This window comes from Zonotrichia albicollis, chromosome 1, assembly GCF_047830755.1.
Source record: "Zonotrichia albicollis isolate bZonAlb1 chromosome 1, bZonAlb1.hap1, whole genome shotgun sequence".
Lineage (NCBI taxonomy): Eukaryota > Metazoa > Chordata > Aves > Passeriformes > Passerellidae > Zonotrichia > Zonotrichia albicollis.
The window spans coordinates 34,244,967-34,265,070 of record NC_133819.1 but is presented as its reverse complement, the minus strand read 5'-3'; the positions used below and the strand labels follow the sequence as shown (position 1 = coordinate 34,265,070).

The 20,104-nt window shown below is 36.5% G+C and overlaps 1 protein-coding gene across 1 annotated transcript in view; it reads left to right on the top strand.

Moving 5' to 3' along the window:
• HIBADH (3-hydroxyisobutyrate dehydrogenase) overlaps nt 1-20,104 on the top strand; it is an 84,471-nt gene that overhangs the window by 9,645 nt on the left and 54,722 nt on the right. Inside the window, exons 3-4 of the mRNA XM_005480896.4 lie at nt 3,247-3,356; nt 5,762-5,883. Of these exons, the coding sequence (XP_005480953.1) occupies nt 3,247-3,356; nt 5,762-5,883 (232 nt within the window). The remainder of the gene's footprint in view (nt 1-3,246; nt 3,357-5,761; nt 5,884-20,104) is intronic.

Sequence of the window (20,104 nt, the reverse complement as noted above, 5' to 3'; positions counted from 1 at the left end):
AATAATTACAGAATCTTAGCCTTAAGTGGGAAAGTAAGCTTTTCACCTCTCTTCCTAGCTCCTGTTCCTATTTTGTTAAAGCAGCCAAGACCCTCAGGCATGAACCAGACATGTCTTGAGTAAGACTGGGCAAATGGAAGAGATTGTTTTGAACTATTGGTTGTATTTTTAATTCATGTTCTGCAGTGGGATCTCTTTTCTGTGACTGCCCATGTTGGTAGCTTTTTGCCTTTGTAATAGAATCCTTGGCATTCGCTGCAAGACGTGACATGTGATAATAAAGGTGAACTGTAATGCCTTTAAAAATAAAGTCCAAGGTATGTTTTGAGATCATAAATCGCTGAGAGAATACATGGCTAGGCTTAAATACAAATAAAACACACTTAAAGAAAATATGTGAACATAACTTCCTCTTCTTAATCTTTAGGTGTAAATCCTACTCCAGCACTTTTTTCAGGAGTTGAAAACTTGTGGGTCCATGGGGTCTTGTAGAAACTGCTGTAGAAGGAACATTGGGCTCTAAGGGCTGCTTTCTCTTTGGTCTGGCTGTAAGGCTAAAACCATCAGGAGTGTTACAGAAGTGAAATGACCCCAAGAGACAGTAAACTTAGTCAAATGTCCATTCTTTTAAGGCCAGCGCTGCTACCAAGGTGGATGCAGGATGCCTGACCATAAATCTGCACAATCTGCTACTCCACTTTCTTTTGCCACTGAAGTAAACAACTGGGATGTGGTACATGTCAGAAAGTGGCCACCCACCTGCTAAAAGTGAATAGTAAGAGGAAAACTGGCTGAGCATGAGCATATGGAACCACTTGGGGTGAAACTTGGAGAAAGTTGGAAGGCTCACACAATGGAGTAACTGTGTGTCGTACTTCAGCTTACAGGTCTTTGTATCTAAATCCTATCACAGATTTAGAACATTGAGAATGTTACTGGAGTCACCTGATGCATAAAGCATCATAAAAATTGAACTTTCTTTAGTGTACAGTAAGAATACCATTTCAGACAAACAATAATTAATTGACTTACTGTAAATATAAGTAAAACAAAATAGGGAAGCAGTTTGGAACAAATACAAGCAGATGCATCTAAGGGCAGTACCAACAACCAGCACTACACAGAAAAGTCTCTCCTATCCAGTTACACACTGCAAAAGTTTGCTTAAACTAAACAAGTATCAGAACACATACAGGCCTTGGTGGGCTGCTGCTCTGAGCTAGTATAGTCTGTATTGATAATCAACAATTAGTGTTTGGTCTGTTTTTTTAAAGTTATGCACATATTCTTAATGATTTCAAATGCTTAATGTTTTGTAATAGCTTTCGAATCATTCAGCTTTGTTTCTGAGACAGAAAGTCCCAAATAAAATAAAGGTTTTATATGTTGCTTACTGAACCAGGTAGGTATATTTTTTCAGGCAATATTATTCATATTTGTTAACAGTACCAAAAGGCCAAGAGTTGTCTATTCCCGCTTTTAATTCCCACTTTGTTTTGCTATTTACTTCAAGGTAGCAGAAAGATTTTCCTTTGTATGGTTGTAGAAGTACTGTTCCAGTCTGTGTACCTTTTTAATCTAACTTTCTTCATGTAAAAGCCATCTTACTATTTTGGAAGACATGGATGGAATAAATGAGTTCCTGTTTAGATGACTGCTGTACTATGTCTTCTTTGTACCTCTTTTCCTTAAGAATTATTTAAAACTGTAACCAAAGCCCAGCTATCTTCTATCTATGTAGCCAAGCAGAAATTTGAGGCTGATGTACTGTTTCATTTGTGTGCCCAATGTAGTATATTTTTCAACTTCTGGTTGAAAAATGCAAGTGAGCCACTGAGTCTTCAGCTGATACCCTCTAAACGTCTAAGAATATTGGAGATCATAGTTTCAAAGAAGAAGACATATATAAATTCAGGTTCTAATTTCACACTTCCTCTCTCCACCTCTAATAATACACATTGAGACTGAACCAAACCAGATATACACAGACCTAAAGACAAAGGTGTCATACTTCTCTTTAAAGAGGTAGGTTCTCTCATCTCCAGGGAGGCAAGTCATAAAATCAGCTAATCAGATATAGAAGGTTTGCTGCTTATAATTGCCTTATTTACTCCTGCTAACCTTTGTTCTTTAAACTAGAGCATGTTTCCTTTTGTAACTGTGTGGTATGCCATGCGTTTTGTGCAGTATTAATTTATTTTTTCAAAACAAAATCTGCATGTTTCTCAGTCCCATCCATGCCAGTTTCTTTGTGTTTTTTCCCTCAAGAGCCTTGTTCACTGACTAGGTACAGTCTTCCCTTCTTTTGTTCAGAAGTTAAATAAAAATTGAGAAGTTTCTTATGCTGATCCCAGAAGTCCTTCAAGGTGTAATTCAGCATTAATTACTAATGACTGAAATTAGATTTGATCCTTGTGGGCTAAAGATAAAATAATAAGCTGTATGTTTGTTGCTATTTTCCCTGGGCTATTAATGTGTTAACAATATTAACAAATATTAGCAATTTTAAAGAAATTTATTAATTTAGACTAGTACTGGACAGAAATCTTACTGGTCAATGCCTTCCAAGTGAAACTCACAACTTAGCTGTCAATATTTCATTTGTTGTGTATGTATCTTAAATACTATACTGCCTGCCTCTGGAACAGTAATATACCTTTCAAGTTAGGTATGATTATTTAACAACTAATACCTAATAATATATTTAGAAAATTGTTCAGATCTTTTTCATGAAGGATTCTTAAGCTGATAATTTTCCATTTTAAAAATGGAAATTATTGTCAATTGTAATGTTTTGAGAAACATCAGTCAATCTGATTTCTTTTAAGGTGAGGCTCAGAGATGCATCCAGTAAGTTTTTTCTTTTTTCCTCAGTCTTTCTCTCTCTTAATGCCATATGTAAGAAAAAGAAAAAACTGAGATTTTTTGTAATCCTTTCATGTTGTCCCTCCTTAGAAACATGGTAGAGCAATATTTTCTATAGATGCAGGGTTTGTAGTGAGTTGAAGATTTATGAATGGGTTGATGGGATGAAAGCATATTCCCTTTAGCAGACGTTGTGGAGGAACTTCCATGATAGGAGAGCAGTTTTTCTTGTGTTTTCATTTTTGATTTTAATGGCTTAGTTGTGACCAGTGAATACTAAAACCAAACTCATCAAACATGTCTGACATCTCTTTTTCAGGACGTGTGTAAGCTTATATAGCTTATATTGTTGGTTTGTTTTTTTTTTTTTTTCTTTATAAGGTAACAGAATCCCCAGCAGATGTAGCAGAAAGAGCAGACAGAATTATTACCATGCTGCCTTCTAGTCCCCATGCAAAAGAAGTTTACACAGGAGGAAATGGCATTCTAAAGTAAGACTTTTTGTAGTTTGGAGAATTTCCACTTGTACTCAAGGTTTGCTGATGATTGCTGTTGTTGTAACTCTTCCTGTGCCTTCAGGGCACTTAATTCAATGTTCTGTGTTCTGTCACTATTGATATTTCTAATTATATAAGTTTTCTCATACAGTGCTGCTTTTGAATGGCTTTTGGCTAAAGTCTTTAGTTAATTTTCAGTAAAATAATAATTTTTGTGCATTTCAGGCAACTTAACTATTATCTGCCTTTTCAGTTGCATGGTTCTTTTGCCATAATGTAATGTACTACACTCAAGTACAACTAGAATATTTGCTGGCAACAATTATTTGCTCAAATACTATTTTCTTTTCCTTGAAATCCTATAAATTAAATGTTCTGCAGAGAAACCAGTGTGTCTTATGTTGTTAAAGTATATTTACATAGAATAGGTGACAAGATTTTCTTGATTTCTGCTCTTATTATCTATTTATTACACAAAAAAATGCCCTAAGATTTTGTTTGATGTGAAACAGTGTTTTTTAACTTTTGTGGAGGGATTTCCACTGAGCCTTAAATCCATAGTTTGCAGAATTCTAATGCTCAGAGTTTTTGAACTTGCCAAATCAAAAAATAAATACAATTTAAAAATCTGTTCTGGCTGCATGTGCACTGCTTCTGGCAGGCTGCCTAAGGCTGCTGGATACCTTTGAGGATTATGTAGGTTCTGAACAGCTATCCAGGTTAATAAGGTAAAGGAAAAAAAACATATAGAAGACAAAAGTATAGTAGATTATCAAAAAATGATGATGCCTTTTTAGGTATTGGTTGTACAATATTAAGATGCAGTGATAAGAGAATAGAAGTAGACAAGTGAGATTTCTGTTGTTCTTGCTATATAATAATAGTTGGTTCTTTCCCTTGTTGTCTGTAGTTTAATTTTTCGTAGGGTAGGAGTGAGGATATCTAAGCTTAGACTCTTCAGGGAAGATGGGTAATTGGATCAGCCCCACAAAGCTCAGGGAACAGCTGTGAGAGAACTGCCCATGATGGCAGGGGTTTGAAGAACGATTGGCAGTAGTACTGATACAGTACAGCCAGTTAATCTCTTGAGTACATGGATGTGGGAAATCCAGCAGGAATCAGCATGTGGAAAGCAGTCCTATACTGCTGCAGTTTCTCAGCCTCTGCATTAAGAGAAGAAAGTGTGATTTGGCAGTAGTGAATAATTGTGGCTCTGAATGACCTGGTTCTTGCTGACTGGTTTGATTTTCATAATTTTCTGAAGCTTTTAAAGCTTTACAGAGCTTTAACGTGAAGTGTTTAAAGGTTGAGTTAGTCATCCCACTGTGTTACCAAGGAGCCTGTGCCACTGTGCCTTCCTCTAAACATAAAGGGGAGTTGATGGAGTACCTTATCTGCTGCGCTGGTGTTTGTTTGCATGTGTCCAAACTAACTGCAGCAGCACAAGGGATGAGTTTTGTCTATGTGGAACTGTTTGACTCTGGAGTTCCAGTAGGGTCACATTGTATGTATACATTGAGAGGCTATTTCCAGCAATCTGGGTAATTCAATTAAGTGAAATCCACTGTACTGCCAACAGCATGCAAGGTGCAGTGGATCTCTTTATCTGTCATGAGTAGCTTTAAATGGGACACGTTTTTATGACTGAAAAATTCTGGTGTTTGATTTCACGGTGATTGCTGGTCAGGTGGACTTGAAATCATGGTGCAGTTCAATGGAAGGAGGTGTAAAAATTAAGTTCTTTGTTGTGGAGGGCATTAAAAATGTTAACATTTTTTAAATTTCAAAAATTTTATCGTGTTTTTTAATCAAATAAAGAGCTTTTTGTGGTCTACAGTGTGAAATACAGATCTGCCTAAATGTATTGGCTCTCAGTGGGAATACATTTTTCTCCATACTTCAAATCTTCAGTGGGCTTTTGTGGTTTTAGTTATGGTCTTTATGTAGAACAAATTGTAGAATGATTAAAATAATGCAATAAGACCATTCTGATATAAGAACTTAAGATACTGTATATATAAAAAGAACATTTTATTGTTATATATTAAACTTTAGGCTGTACCAGCAGTTCCTTAGAATGCATCTTAGGTGATCTCTATAATATATACTGCTCAATTTGTGTAATGGAAGATTTTCCTACTGCAACCTTTTTATGTAATTTTTTTAAAGTGTTTAGAATAATACCATTTTTTGTGTTCAGCTTTTATTTGGCTTTGAGTGGTTCAAAACTGCAAGTACTGAGCAGATCTTGCTCAATAAGGTTTAAAACCTTATGTTTACTAGTGTACCAAGAAATGCCTGCACCTTTGTCATGCTGGTGGATGCCAGTGCCATGGTAATAGTTGCAAATATCTTCTGAAAATAATAATTATAATTATAATAATAAATCTTTATTTTAGGAAAGTGAAGAAAGGCTCATTGCTAATAGATTCCAGCACTATAGATCCGGCGGTTTCAAAAGAATTAGCCAAAGCTGCTGAAAACACGGGAGCAGTTTTCATGGATGCCCCAGTTTCTGGAGGTAAGTCTTCATCAGCAGTTTACCTCATATTGGACTAGTTGTCTCTTTCTTTGCCGTTTCAGTCACCAGTTTGTACCCTTGTTGCTGTAAGCTGCTTTTCTTTGTACAGTATTCTGTTTTGTTGTTGTTTAATTGCATTACAGATACATATAACAGGAGTATTTTTAGGATTTAGGAATATGCTTTTGTGTTGCACTTGGAGAAACAGCTTTCTTGGGTATGGTACAGTGGTCCTTTTAATTTAACTTCTTTCATAAAGTTGCATTTTTATGCAGTTGCTCACATTCCTTTAGCCTCCATCTGTTTCTTCCTGTTAGGGAAAAACTGGTTGTCATTATGCAGTTATGTTGCTTTTTCATGAATTAAAAAGAAGATAATGAAGAGAGGAACATAAGATGTCTTTATCTAAAGAAAACAGAGATTTGTTTTGTTTTATAAAAGCTGAAGAATATGGGTGATAATTGTCTATTCTTAAAAGTTGCTAACTATTGATCTCTGAGTATTTAGTCTCTTGTAAGAAATAATACAGAGCAGGAAAGACTTCTCAAATTGTGGACAGAGGAGAACAGAAAGATAAAATTACTGTTTTGAAAAGAAAACCATAACTGGTCCTTTCTGTTGTTGAATTCTTCTCCAAAATACCTGGAATGAGAAGGTGAGGAAACCTCATTATATGTGTGACAATCTTAAGGTTTTTACAGTCCAGTCTAAAAGTTAAGGTAACTGGCATTTTGAGAATTCTTTATTTTCCTGATGAATGTCAGTGATGAGCAAAAACTAACAATGTGTTTAATTTTCAACTGGGAACTAAGGCAGGATTTCTACATACTAGAAGCCAAAATTTTCATCCAAATTCTGTTGTGAACAGAAACTAGGCAGATCCAGGTAGGTGATATTGAAGAATATGATGGAGAAGACAAGATTCTTGTTTCCCAGCCAGAATGTCAGTTCTCTGTTATAAAGCTAGATAGCTAATCAGCCTGGGAAGAAAAACCACAGAAAAATTGTATTGTGGGCAGATTATGTATCTCTCTGATCCTTCTTTCTAAGCACAGCATGGCCTTTTGCTTATCAGTTGGGCAATTCTAACCTGCTTCTATGTTGTTTCCTTCAATCCTTTTCTGCCAAGTATGTTATTTTCCTGAAGGAATTATTTACCTTTTAGACATGTCCATCATTTATTTTTATCTTTAAGTTTTTGGTGTAACTACAGAGAATAAAAGGAAAAGTTTGATTCCGAAGCAGCTTTAGTTGTTTAGGAGGTTTTGTTCCTTGAGAAGATGGTAAGGGCAAGACAGAGTTAATGTGATAACATATAGCTGACTGCTATGAATACAGATGGCTTTTTTGGTGTTAGTGGTTTATCTGAATGGTGGCTAGTGTCAGTTACAGATTGAGGGATATCCTGTATAAGGGGGAAAGAATAGACTTAACTTTCTATCCTTAATATATTTGTGAAGCCCAAGAAGTGCTCTGTACAAATCATGTTTAAAGTGGGCACTTGCTAGAAATGTGGAGAAGTTAGGTCTGTTGGAAAAAACCTTTAATGCTATGCTTTGTTATTTCCATCTTTCAGTACCTAACACATCAAGTCTTTGGGGTATTTTTATATGTCCTGACTGCATTGTTGGCCTTCAGACAAAACACTAAATGGAGAAGTATGCTCGGCTCTCCAGAAATTGGCAGGCACTGTGCTGTTGCTGTGCAATGCAATAGAGTTGGCAGGAATTTCAAGGAGAGTGTTTGTGGGACATAGGGAGGAGGAAGAGAAAGCAGCATGTCTGAACTGTCCTCTTTAGAGCTATCTGTTTACTAGCTGTTATTGGCAGACAACTCCACTTGTGTTTTTAGGTATTTGGGTGTTGCCTGATGTTAGCATTCATTCACTGTGAACAAATTCACAAACTGAATAATATTTTGAAAATTGCTTGGTCTGTAAACTCTAGGGAGAGAAAGCAGGGATTTTAATCCTCTTCTGACATTGCAAATGAATAATCTTTGGGCCTAACATTAGGGCCAGATTTTAGTGGCTTGTTTGCAGTCTTGCCCCCGAAAGATTCTTTCTCTTGATCTTTTTCCAGATGGGCCTTCATGCCAACTTAATGCTGTCTTCTTCATATGATTGGCCTACAGCATTTACTTGCAGCTTACAGTCAGGATCCATTAAATAGGAGTTGATGCACCAAGTCACTATAGTATTATTTTGTATTAAGTGACTTCAGAAAATACTTCTCATCCCCATGGTTGCATGCAGATTATGCTGCTAATGCTGTCTAGAGATAGCAATCGCTTTAGCCTGGGATTAGGATCTCTTGCAGGTCCACATGAGAAAGTTGTGTCGTGGTTCCCAGTGCTGCCATGGTTTGTGACCTCTTTGTGAGCATGGGAGAAATGGGGAAACATCTTCAAAATCCATGTTTGTTTGTTTGTTTGTTTGTTTTAATCTAGACAGGAAAATTATCTCTTTGCAAAGTTTGGGTTCTTCATCTTGGTACGTATAAAAGTATTTTAAGTACCACATTATCTGAGAAGCATATTTAAAACTGACTCCTGTTGGCACAAGATTCTACTGGCTAAGTACAGGATCTAAATTTAGCCTTCAAGAATTGTGTCAAATTTGTCCTCCCACTGATTTCAGTAGAAGTATGATACAGATTCTCACCTCATAATCCAGAGCTTATTTCACTAGTGGCTTCACTGACTGCTGTAATAGTTCTGTCTCAGTATACAAGATATTAATTTCCTAAAGTACATTGGCTGATTTTTTTTTTTAATTTCTAATGTAATTCTTGCTATGTTGGAAGCATTGTTAGTGGTCAGATACAATCTTTTCAACTTCTTTTCCCTTCCACTGACTATTAAAATTTTATCAGCTCTGTATCTGCTTAAAGTACATTGTAGTGCATTCTACTGGAACTTCACAAAAAGATGTGACAACTTGATTTGTTTTTCTGGTTTTGGAGGTATGAAAAAAGATTTTCAATTCTTTTGTAAGTCTGGTTCTTTAAGATCTGATAATGAAACTTCAGATCTTCCTCCTCACTGTATCCTTCAGACAAGAGAGTAGTCAGTTAAAAAGTCAGACTGCTAATTGTTAATAACAGCGTGTCATATAAAGAACTGTAGTCATGCTAAAAATGGTAATAAAGAGTAGAATAAAAGATTCTTTTTTAGAAACTGTGCATTGGAGGTGGCTAGAAGAGGTTGTAGTTTCTATTCCAGCTGTCATTTCAAACTGTTTCATCTTAGAGTACTGCTTCCATAAACTTCAGCTGATCATAAAGTGATGGAAACAGTAGTAGTAGTAAGACTGACAAGTTAAGATTTCAGGTCGCTGATAACATAAAGCACAATATGAGTCCTTGATGGTGCACTGCAGACTTACTCCCTGCATGGCCAGATCTCTACTTAATATGGTGCAAAGGTAAAAAAAATCTCTGAAACACTCTGGAGATATTTTATTTTATTTATTATGTTTCAAAGAGCAATATATTTCAGGATACCAGATTTTTTTTGTTTTTCTTAGAAAGGGCACTTTCCTAAGACAGGAGAAGTGAGTTATGTGTTTCTCTTACTTGAACATTGAAGGCACTTTGTGGTGTGCCTTTTCCAAGGGGAGCAGAGGAGTTAAAACCTTATGCACACCAATATTTGCAAAGATTATTTGAAAGACTCCTTCAGACTAGACTAAAAAATAGGAAATAGGAATGAGTAATTCAAAAATGTCATCTCTTAGCTTGTAAATTCTGTTGTAATGAAGATGCATAATCAATATCTTTGCCAGAATTAAACTGATCTAATAGACCTGTCTTTGTTGGGGAGCCTTCGTAGAGCTACTTGAACTGTCTTCATTAAGTTGTGTCTGCTTTTTTTCTTTAGCTTTGTGCACCTTTAGAAGAAGTGCAATCTTATGACTTCATGGGAGTGGAACAGTTGGTGGGTTAATTCAAAATCTCTAATTTGAGACATCATGTATTTTTAAATAAACACAAAGAATAAAATAAGGAATGTCCTGAATTCAGTGGTGTAGAGGTTTGGTGTGGTTTTGGCTTTCTGGTCTGGTAATGCAGTGATTGGATCTGTTAGGATCCTTGAAACACTATAAAGATAGAGCAGGTTCATGAATTTAGAACTAATGATTCTGACCTATCACACTCAATAGCAGGTGTTCATGGCAAGAAGAAACATCTAAATGCATAGTAGTATTTGCTCCATTATAGATTCTGGATTTATGTATTTATGCTTTATTTTTAAAGCCCAAATGTGTGTGCTCAGAATGGCCACGATGTTCTCTGTGTTCCTGGTATTGAGCATAACACTTTTACCTCACTTGCTCTGCTCTTCCTCAGTTACTATGTGCCTTGTGTAATTTTTTTCGCTCCTGACATCTTTCTTTATTTCTCTGTTTACATTTTTTGCTGAATGCATTTGATCATATTCATTTTTTGCAAAGTCTGTGATTTAGGGATGGTAGTAGAAATTACAATGTACAACCTTAATACTAAAGGTGGTGTGAAAAATATTACAAATTGTTCTGAAATTTAGATGAGAGAAAATAATGCAGAAAGTAACTGACAACAAAAAAGGGAAGAATTGGCTGAACTGATTTAAGGAAGCTGAAATGAGGATGAAGCAATATTTTGAAATCTGAGATGCTTAAAAAGCTTCTGATTTCTAATAACTTATGGTTTAAATTCTATAACAATACTTGTCTGTCAAAATAAAGCTAGTTTAAATAGATCTCTTTTGTGGGAAACTGAAGATCTTGAAAATCTTACACATTGGTAAGATGTATATTTTGACACAGGGAGGGGAGGAAGTATAAACCTTGTGCAAATATCTCTATGTTGGCAGCAGCTGTTGTTTCAGAAGAGTTGGGTAGTATGTTTACTTATGTGCTGACTTTGCAAGGCTATTTTTCTTCTGTAAGCCTATTATGCCTTTTGCATTCTCTATAAAATAAAATAAAAGGTAGCAGAAGGTAAGGAGGAATAAACAGATTTATTGAGAGTCATCTGAAAATGTTCACTGGGGTGGAGACAACAATCCTACAATGACTAAAAGGGTGGAATAAATTATTTTATTAAAGCATATTGTATATTTTGGCAATAAAATTGTGTGTAGTCTGGCCAAATAGTGACCAATGTGCAGAGAAACATATCTGTCTCCATTTATTCGAAGGTGTAAAGATGAGCTATTCAGGCTGGCTCAATGGGACATAACCAGGAATAATAGGCTGGAAATCATTAAGGAAAGAAAAACGTGTGCCGTGTCTACCAGGAAAAATGTCCTAACAACATTCTTCATACACTGTGGAATAATTTCCAAAGGAGATGGTTGAAGCCAAATATCTCAACATGCTTTAAACTGTACTGGGCAAAGTGCTAGGAACTATTCTGTAGGGAAAAATCTGCGACTGGCAGGAGGATGGCTACATGATCTAATCGGTCTTTTCCATCTCTAATGTCTACAATCCTGTTGTGTTCTCACACATGGTGTTCAAAAACAGTTAAAGGAAAACTGTCCAGATGGAAGTTAGAAATCCCTGTGGCACTCTTTGAAAAAGAGTAAGGAATAACTGCAGAGTTAGAGCCAACATTCCTTCTCTCAGTAAAAATGGTTCTAATATTCACGGCTGCATGTGAGCTCTTACCACATTCTTAATAACTGCTCTGTTTGTTTGTGGATACTTTAATGCTAGTATCTGCCTCTTCCTGTCCAATGTTCTGAGATACCCAGAGTAAGAAAGATCTATAAATGCCAGCCTGTCATAAGTCCTAGGGAATAAAAGTTAATTTAATATAATTTTTTAATTTTTGATTTCTTCTCCTAGGGAATGTTTAAAGTTAAGGGGTTGCAGGTGGTGTTTGGAATGTTTCTGGAATGAAGTGATGACTTTGAAGATTTATACTGAGTTTGTTTTGGTTTTAAACATTCATGGGCTTCTTTTTCTCTCTTTTTGTTATTTCAATGGAGTGCCTTGTTCAAAGCATGTATTTTTCATGTAGTCAAAACAACCTAGTGTGATTCCTGTGCTTTTAGGACAGTGGGGATGATGAGCACCAGACCTTAATAATCCCCTGACATATGAGTCCTGATTCTGCCCTGTGCTGAATGTGGATGGTGCAGATGCCAGCAGTGAGCCCAGCCCCAGGCACACCAGAGAGGGAAGTCCGAACTGGAAGGCGCTGCACGGAGCAGACTGGGAGTGCCCTGTGCCTGCACAGTGCCCATCACCGTGGGGACAGACCCCAGCTATGAGCCTTGGAGGTGCCACTGGGGAAAATACGCTTTTCTCTGAATCTTAATAAAAAGCAGTTATGCTTGTAATTCAGTGTTGCCTTAAACAGATTTTTTCAGTCTGTGTGTGGAATTCTTGTTTGTTGGAAAAAAACCTAAAAGTCTACAGAAACCTGACTAAATAGTTTCAGCTGGGATAGAGTTAATTTTGTTCCTAGTAGCTGGTACATTGTCATTTTTATTTGTTTTAGAATGATAATAAATTTGATAACACATTGATACTTAGTTGTTGCTAAGTAGTGCTTACTTCAAGTCAAGGACTTTCAGTTTCCCATGCTCTGTCAATAAGGAGTTGCACACCAAGCCAGGAAGGAGCATTGCCAGGACTGCTGACCTGAACTGCCCAAAGGGTTATATTCCTTTGCATAGAACTCATATAGCTCAGTATATAAATTGGGAGAATTGCCTGTGAGGGCTGATTGCTGCTCAGGAATGGGCTCAGTGGAGCAACTGTATTGTGCATCACTTATCATTCTTGGGTTTTATTTTGCTCTTTTTGTTGCCTCCCTTTTCATCACCATTTAAAAAATTATTATTGATATTATTATTGATATTATTATTATAATTATTATATTTTATTTCAGTTATTAAACTGTTCTTATGTCAACACATAGATTTTTACCTTTTTTCATGTTTCTCCTCTCCGTCCCACTGAGGAAGGGTGAGGGGTGAATAAGCGAGTGGCTGCATGGTACTTCTTTGCCAGCTGGGGTAAATCACAACACTTATTTAAATGGATTGGCCACTGAAGACATGGCACAATACAGAATTAGATGTTTTATTTTGTCTCTTATTCATCAAGGGAGATCTGCAGATTGTACACTAGACATGTGTACGATCATTACATTAACATTATGTAAACATTAACATCCTAAGTGTCTGAACCTCAGGACACATCTTAAGTCTCAGGACACATTTTTGCAAAAACTGCTCTGTGTTGTAGAGTGCTCCTTTGAAGACCCTTTAAACTAAAGGAGCAAGAAAGAAAAGAAACAAACCCACATGGAGTAAATTTTGCAGGCAGGGACAGCTAACTTTGTCTTGTATACAGGCCTTTGAAAGTAAATCACTTGTTGATCCCCTAAATAGCTGAATCCAGGATGAGTAGGAATGAAAGCTGATCTTCTATTGGCCCTCATCTGGATGGTGCTAACATTCTGGGTTCCTTCTGTTTAATTTTTAAAGTCATAGTGATGAGTTGGCCAAGTATTTGGTTTATTTATGACAATATTATCCTATGATCCAGAGCAATCCTAAGTCACTGGATCATTGCAGAATGTTATCTTGTAGTGGAGGACTTTTTATGTTTTGAAAAGATTGTTAAGTTGTGCAAATAAAGAGGGGGAGAAGGTTCTAGCAGAAGTAATCCCTCTGCACTTGAAACAAATTCCTGAAAATTATGTCATATTTGCAGTGTTTAGGTTAGTACTGCCCATTGTGAGACATTCAGTAGATTGAGCTTGTGTCCTTAGCAGAACAGCTCCTGGTTAATCCATAGGGAACACATAGAATTACCAAGATTTCCTAATTCTTCTTCCTTCAACCACATTTTAAAAAACCCCATTGTTTGTATCATGAAATAAAACAGTAAGGGAAAGAGTATTGCCTTTTACCATTAATAAGTATTTAGAATCCAGCTGTCAGCATACAAACTATTCAAATGTTCACCTTTCAGTTTGTCCAACAGTATTTAGTCCTGTTGGTTCACCACTTCAGTCTACTGAAAAGTGGAGAACAGAGGAGAGTCTTGCAGTTCTGGAGCTGAAGAAACAGTTTTTAACTACAGTTCTCTTCATGCCAGGCACAACATAGGAGCTGAAGTGGGAAAAAAATTATTTGCTGCACTGTATTTGACCTATTGGTACTTATTTTATTTTCTGTAGTTTTGCTGGGGAAAAAATCCCATTGTGTGGGATTTTATGAACCTTATACAGCTTTAAGTGGTAGCTCTTTGTAAGAGAAAATTAAGAGATGACTTGATGGGAACAGAGTAATGTATAGAAATGTTACCCTGATGCCATACCTTCTGTTTCTGTTCCTGATTCTGTGAGTAGTTGTGTTTTAATTATCCTGTGTTGTGGAAGAATGTTAAATTATTTGTGGTAAAATGGGGGGAGCCATGTGAAACACTGTGGAACACTTTAAACTCTTTATGTATTTTAAATCCACATAGTGGTATATGATTAATAGTGTCCCGATATGTTGCTTGTCTGCTGGTAAACTAACAGGGTTAGAGGGTTTTTTTTTTAATGTGAAGCTTAGCAAGTTGATAGGAATACTAATCTCACCTGTAATTATTATCCATTTGCTTTATTTAATGAGTTGCTTCAAACTGTATGATCCTAGTTACTCAGTAACCATATAGTTTAACCATAACTAGTCAGAAATGTGCATTTTGGCTGTCATCTTGTTTTCAATCTGTGTTTCCATTGCTTTCTGATAATGTATGGTGGGAATGTGTGGTTTGTGGCTCTTAAGTCTGTTTGCCATAGGGAGTACAAGAAAAGTCACGTTGACTTTTAGCTTTGGCTGAGGAGCATACTACTTGTATTTTATTTGTGCTAGATTTCTTGAGTTTGCGTAAAATTGTGGATTTCATTATGAAACTGACATATGACTATACATTGTTCGTTGTTCCAACTTGGTTGATTTGAGGTCCAACATTTTTCATTTTTCTGATCAAATTACTTCCAGAATTGCTACAATTGCTAGTCATCTGAAAGCAGTATTTGGTAGCAGCTAGATGCCTTTTGTCTTGAATAATTTTATGTCGCATGTGCAGGAATAAGAGCAATTTCCTTCCTCTTTTAAAAGTTGAAGGACAGCTGAAGAAAGGAACCTTCAGTAGGTTATCAGCAAGTGAAATGCTGTTGTGGTAGAGCCCTATATAGTAAACTAGGAATGTGTCTAACTTTCCTCTTTCTGCAGATGCTCATCTTAGGATTTATATTAGTGGGGAGTTAGGGGTGAGGCTGGGGCAGTGGTAAGCTTTTGTAGCGGAAGCACTAAATGAGAAACTGATGTGAATTTGGCAAGCTGGAGACTTCCTGAGATAGAGCATCCTCTTAACAGCCTCAGCCTGAGTCTTGGCTGCCTCAGAGGGCTCCCACCCTGTCCAAGATGGAAGTTCCTGCAGAGAGCCCTAATAGCATCTCTCCCTGCCTCAACGAATCATTTTAAGGCATGGGGCTTAACTGCTGTGAAACAATGCAACAAATTCCTCCCAGGACCAAAATGAACATACTTGATTACCTAAACGCGTCAATCCAGTTGCAGAACAAGCTGAACTATAGAAAAGCATTTCTATTAGTAGTGCAATAACTGGCACACCTATTAAAGAAGAAGTTGGTTAATCTGTTACTGTTTGATCACTAGTACATTTTTTCCCCTCTGTATCAATATGCTTAGCAATTCTTAACACTAAATGTGACTATGTGCACTTACTTAGTATGTTGTTTTCTTTAGTAGACAATTACATGAATCTTGAATGGAGCATTTTTTTGGTTACTGGGGTAGAGGAATCTTAGGAGATTTAAACAGTAGGCAGCAAAGCTTGTTAAGGAGGCTTTTATTTTACAAGCCCTCAAGAATTCAGAATATGGCTTGCTTACTACTTAAAAAAGTCCAAATGTCCTTATAGACTCCATTCCAGAGCCAGCATCAAATCTATGCTATACTTGTCTAAAAATCCAAACATGCACTCTTGGCTGTTACTGTTTACTGAATCAGAACCCTACTGTTTCTACTTGCACTGTATCTAATTTATCGTAAGTGACCGCAAAAACTAGAATTATTTATATATTGGCACCTAACAGCTCCACTATAGTTAAGGGTCTGTTGGCATTTCCATTATAAAACTTCCTTTGAGAGGTTTATAACTTGGCAGTTTTACTTTTGCTTCAGGCTCAAATGTGCCATTTTCATCCAAGCACAAATTCTTCCACAGAATCTCATTTAAATCAGTTTGGCCATTATTTATTTTAGAGTGTGTACGTTGGGGAGTGGACGGGAACACACTATTTAATTTTGGTTTCAGAAGCTTTTTGGTCAGACTATATAATGAAAGAAAAATGGCGCTTTTTATTTTAATTTGTAGGGGCTTAAACCTTCCTTGGATGTGTTGGAGGTACTAAGCCCATGCTTTTTCTGGTTTCTGCCAATGCTCACATGCAGTACACCCACTCCTGCTCGTCCACCCACCCATCTCGCCTGCCCCTGCCCAATGACATGCTTTGAGGAAGCATCACCAGGCTTCTGGCAGAGAAAGCTCTTTTGGGGAAGTGGATGAAGTAACATACAATGGGTGTCCTGTTGAGAGGCCTTAGGCCAACCAGTCCAACCGAGGAAGCAGATGGAGCTTAATTGGAAAAAGACGGGCTGAGTGCAGTTGTCAGTCAAATGTAACCCTATGTGGCTTAGAGTGGCATTTCCTATGGCTCTGCCATTTCTTGTGGGATCTCTGTAAATTACTACTTGGGTGCAGTAATTCTCAGAGTCTGAAAGTGACGTGAGTTGCCGTTTTCCCTTGCCCCTGAACGCTCAACCACAGAGGATTTCAACACTTTTTTAGTCAGAAATTCTTGCCATAGTACTCTTATTATTATGCTAATTAAATTCTTGCCACATGAATAATAGGTATCTATAATGTTTCAGTAGTAATCATAGTAATGAACTACCACTGTTCTTTTGCACAGTGACTTAAGAGTACAAAGAAGGGAAATGGTGTACAGAGAGGTAGAAGCTTTTATTAGACCAAATAATGCAGCTGAAAATAGAAAACAAGTTTCTGAGTCAATTCTTTCACCACATTACACAAGAAGCAGTGAAGTACAATAGTGTTTGTTAGTTTTTTCCTTTGCTATTGAATTACAAGAAAAAGCTAGTCAATGGAAAACAAAGTAGGGAAGAGAATATGTGGTTTGGCAGCTTCTTGTGTACTCGTCCTTTTGGGATCTTTTATTTCAGGTAATTCATGCAGATTACTGATTGGACAGACAAGTAATGAAAATGCTTTGTTATATTTTGTCTTCTGTTTTATTAGCAAAAGGTTTTTAAAAGGGAAGCATAAGTATAATTATTGCAGCAGATACAAACAGCTTTTTGCATCATAAAACATTAGATCTCATTGAAGTATTTGAAAGTCTTCTCCATCTTGCTTTCCTCTGTCTAATTCCAGAGGTTAGTGAATTCACAGGTCAGGCATTCCAAATCTTAGATGTTTTAGGGACAACTCATTTTAAATTTTATTGGTCAATTTTTAGTTTGTTGGCATTAGCACTTAGAAGAATGGAAGACTAAAAAGTTTAGTATTTATTAAAACCTACAAATTTCAGCTTTGGAACCCGGAAACGGAAGCTTAAATAAGCATCAAATGTCACAAGACATGTGATTAGTTGATCACTATCAAAACATATTTTAATAACGTTTTCCCTGATATCCCTTTATTGCTAAGGATCAAGAACTATAGGCTATATACAGTAAAGGCAAAGAAAATCATTAGAAATACTTTAATAGAACATATCTACAAAGTCCAATTCAGCACATAACACTTAGACATCTGTTTAAGTCTGTCCAATTGAATGGGAATTTAGTGCAAGTTGAAGAGGTGTGTCCTTGGTGTCTGTTAAGTATCTGTGGTGTAATCTCTCTATCTTACTACTGAGCTGTTGTCTTTTAAATTCCAAGGTTGCAAAGCGCTGTGTAGACCTGACATCCTGGGCATGACTTGATTGGACTTTTCATGCAACTTTAAGCTAATTCTTTCATTTATTTGGCAATATCCTTCATCCCCAACTAATCATATGGGATTTTTTTATTTAGTGACACCTAAGTTCAAGGTTTTATTGTTTGCTATTTCCAGCAGCTAACCTTGTTGCTATATTGTTTAAACTCTGTTGAAATATAACTTAGTACAATGACTTATACTCCTGTCTTGGAAATGGGATCATATTGAGTTAAAATATTTTATGGTTGTTTTCAAAGCACATCTGCAAACATGACCTTGAAACAGAACTAAGTATTTAGGCTTTGCAAGTTGTTACATTTCATTATTGCTCTATTTCTCTATCTTCAGCACAGCAATGGCTGACTCACTTTAAATTGTGTCACTCACTTCCTAACCTTCTAATTGAAGAAGAAATAATGTCCATTTTTCATCTCCCTTCAGCAGTAGGAATACTGCTGTTTCTCATGAGGCAGAGCGTGGAGTGAGCATTTTTGAATCTCTTATCACTTTATTCTCTATCACATCCACACTGGTGATAAAATAAGACACATTTTCTAAATTCAAGGTGTTGCTCTGGATTTCCAATGACAAAATAAGTCAATTCTCCCTTCCCACCAAAATACAGTATTTTGGTGGGAAAGGAGAATTGGAGAAGGTTTATTATCTGAAAGGTACTTTTCTGTAAGTACATGGCATGGATTGCATTTTCAAAGGAGTGGTTTTTTTATTAATGAATGGCTTTAACAAAGAATTTTAACTGTTCCTAATGCTGGTGTAGGTTATCGAAACTACTGACACTTTGCAACTTTGTCGAGAGTTAACTGGAACGTGCCCCTGTACTGACAGCACTTTCTAAGAAGAGAACTCCCTGCACAACTCCCTGTTGCTTCAGTTGGATCTGAACTTCCAAAGCTGATGTGTTTTTGGAGGGCAGTACCACTTGAATACCTTAGAACTCTGGAGCTAATTTGTGCAGACCATCATTTCATTGCCTCCCCAGTCAGGTAGTTGTTAGGGAAGCCAAGAAATTTAAATGTCACAATGAATATGTATTTACTGTGATGACAGAACTCCATAGGTTTTATGGATTTAAGTAAACTGCATGGAAATTAAGCTTTGGGAGGGAAAAAATAAGCTGCAAAAGTCACAGTTCATCCATGAAGACCCTGTTTGCAAGTGTTGTACCTGGGCTTTCACATTTTTCTTTTCCTTAAAAAAACAGACAAAAGTAAACAAATTTAAAAATGGCCAGAAAGTTGTAAACATGCTCCCAAAAAACAGCTTCTGATTTTCTTTTTTGTGTTTCAATTTTCATATATTTGTGAAAATCTGTGAAATTTTTGACACTATTTAGGAATTGTTAATATTGGCTCTTAACTTACCTGTGTTTAATTGTACTTGTGCACTATACAAGGATTTTCAAAAGTGTACAAGCGTTTCACTTTTAAAAGTGTTCCAGTTAAGTTCAGTGGGAGATTATTTAAAAAAGTAAAACCTGTGGCTTAAATTTGAAGTTACAGGACTAAGACATACGATAAATCTGATGTATTTAATTGATGATAATTAAAACGCTGTCAACAAATTTAAATAACTGCTGCTTCTTGTATTGACTCAATGTACAGCTCAGTTAGCAGCAATTTCTTAGTCTGAGCTTCTTAATGAGCAGAAATGTTTCAAAATTAGTTCTGTGGACTTTTTTCCTGTTTTCCCTCGTAATGTATTATATTTCAGATCTCTTATTCATGTAGAAATGTAAATAAGGATCTAATTACAGTTCTTTGCTTAATACTAAGCCCAATACTTGGCATAAGGTTCGTCATAAAGTTTTCTCTGCTTTGCCATGACCTTAACTTGACCTAAAATTTCTACAGGGATTGCAGTGGCTTAGGCTCAGAAGAGTCCTTGTCTGTCATTTGGTGGCTGCTTGATGTGTCTGTGTTTTGCATGACATCACAGTGTCTGTACTGTCAGTTCCTAACAAAGACAGAACTAATTCCACGTGTTTTAATGGACTTTGCACTAATCTGCTTCCATATACTCAGTGGAGTGGCAGAGGCATCTAAGACATGGTGTTGCTCATTTTAAATTATACATGCTGGAAATGCAGTAGGTTTAAGATATCACTGTCTGTTTCATTAGAAATCCATTTAAAATACTAATCATAATTTCTGTTCCCTCATTCTTTCCACATTTAGG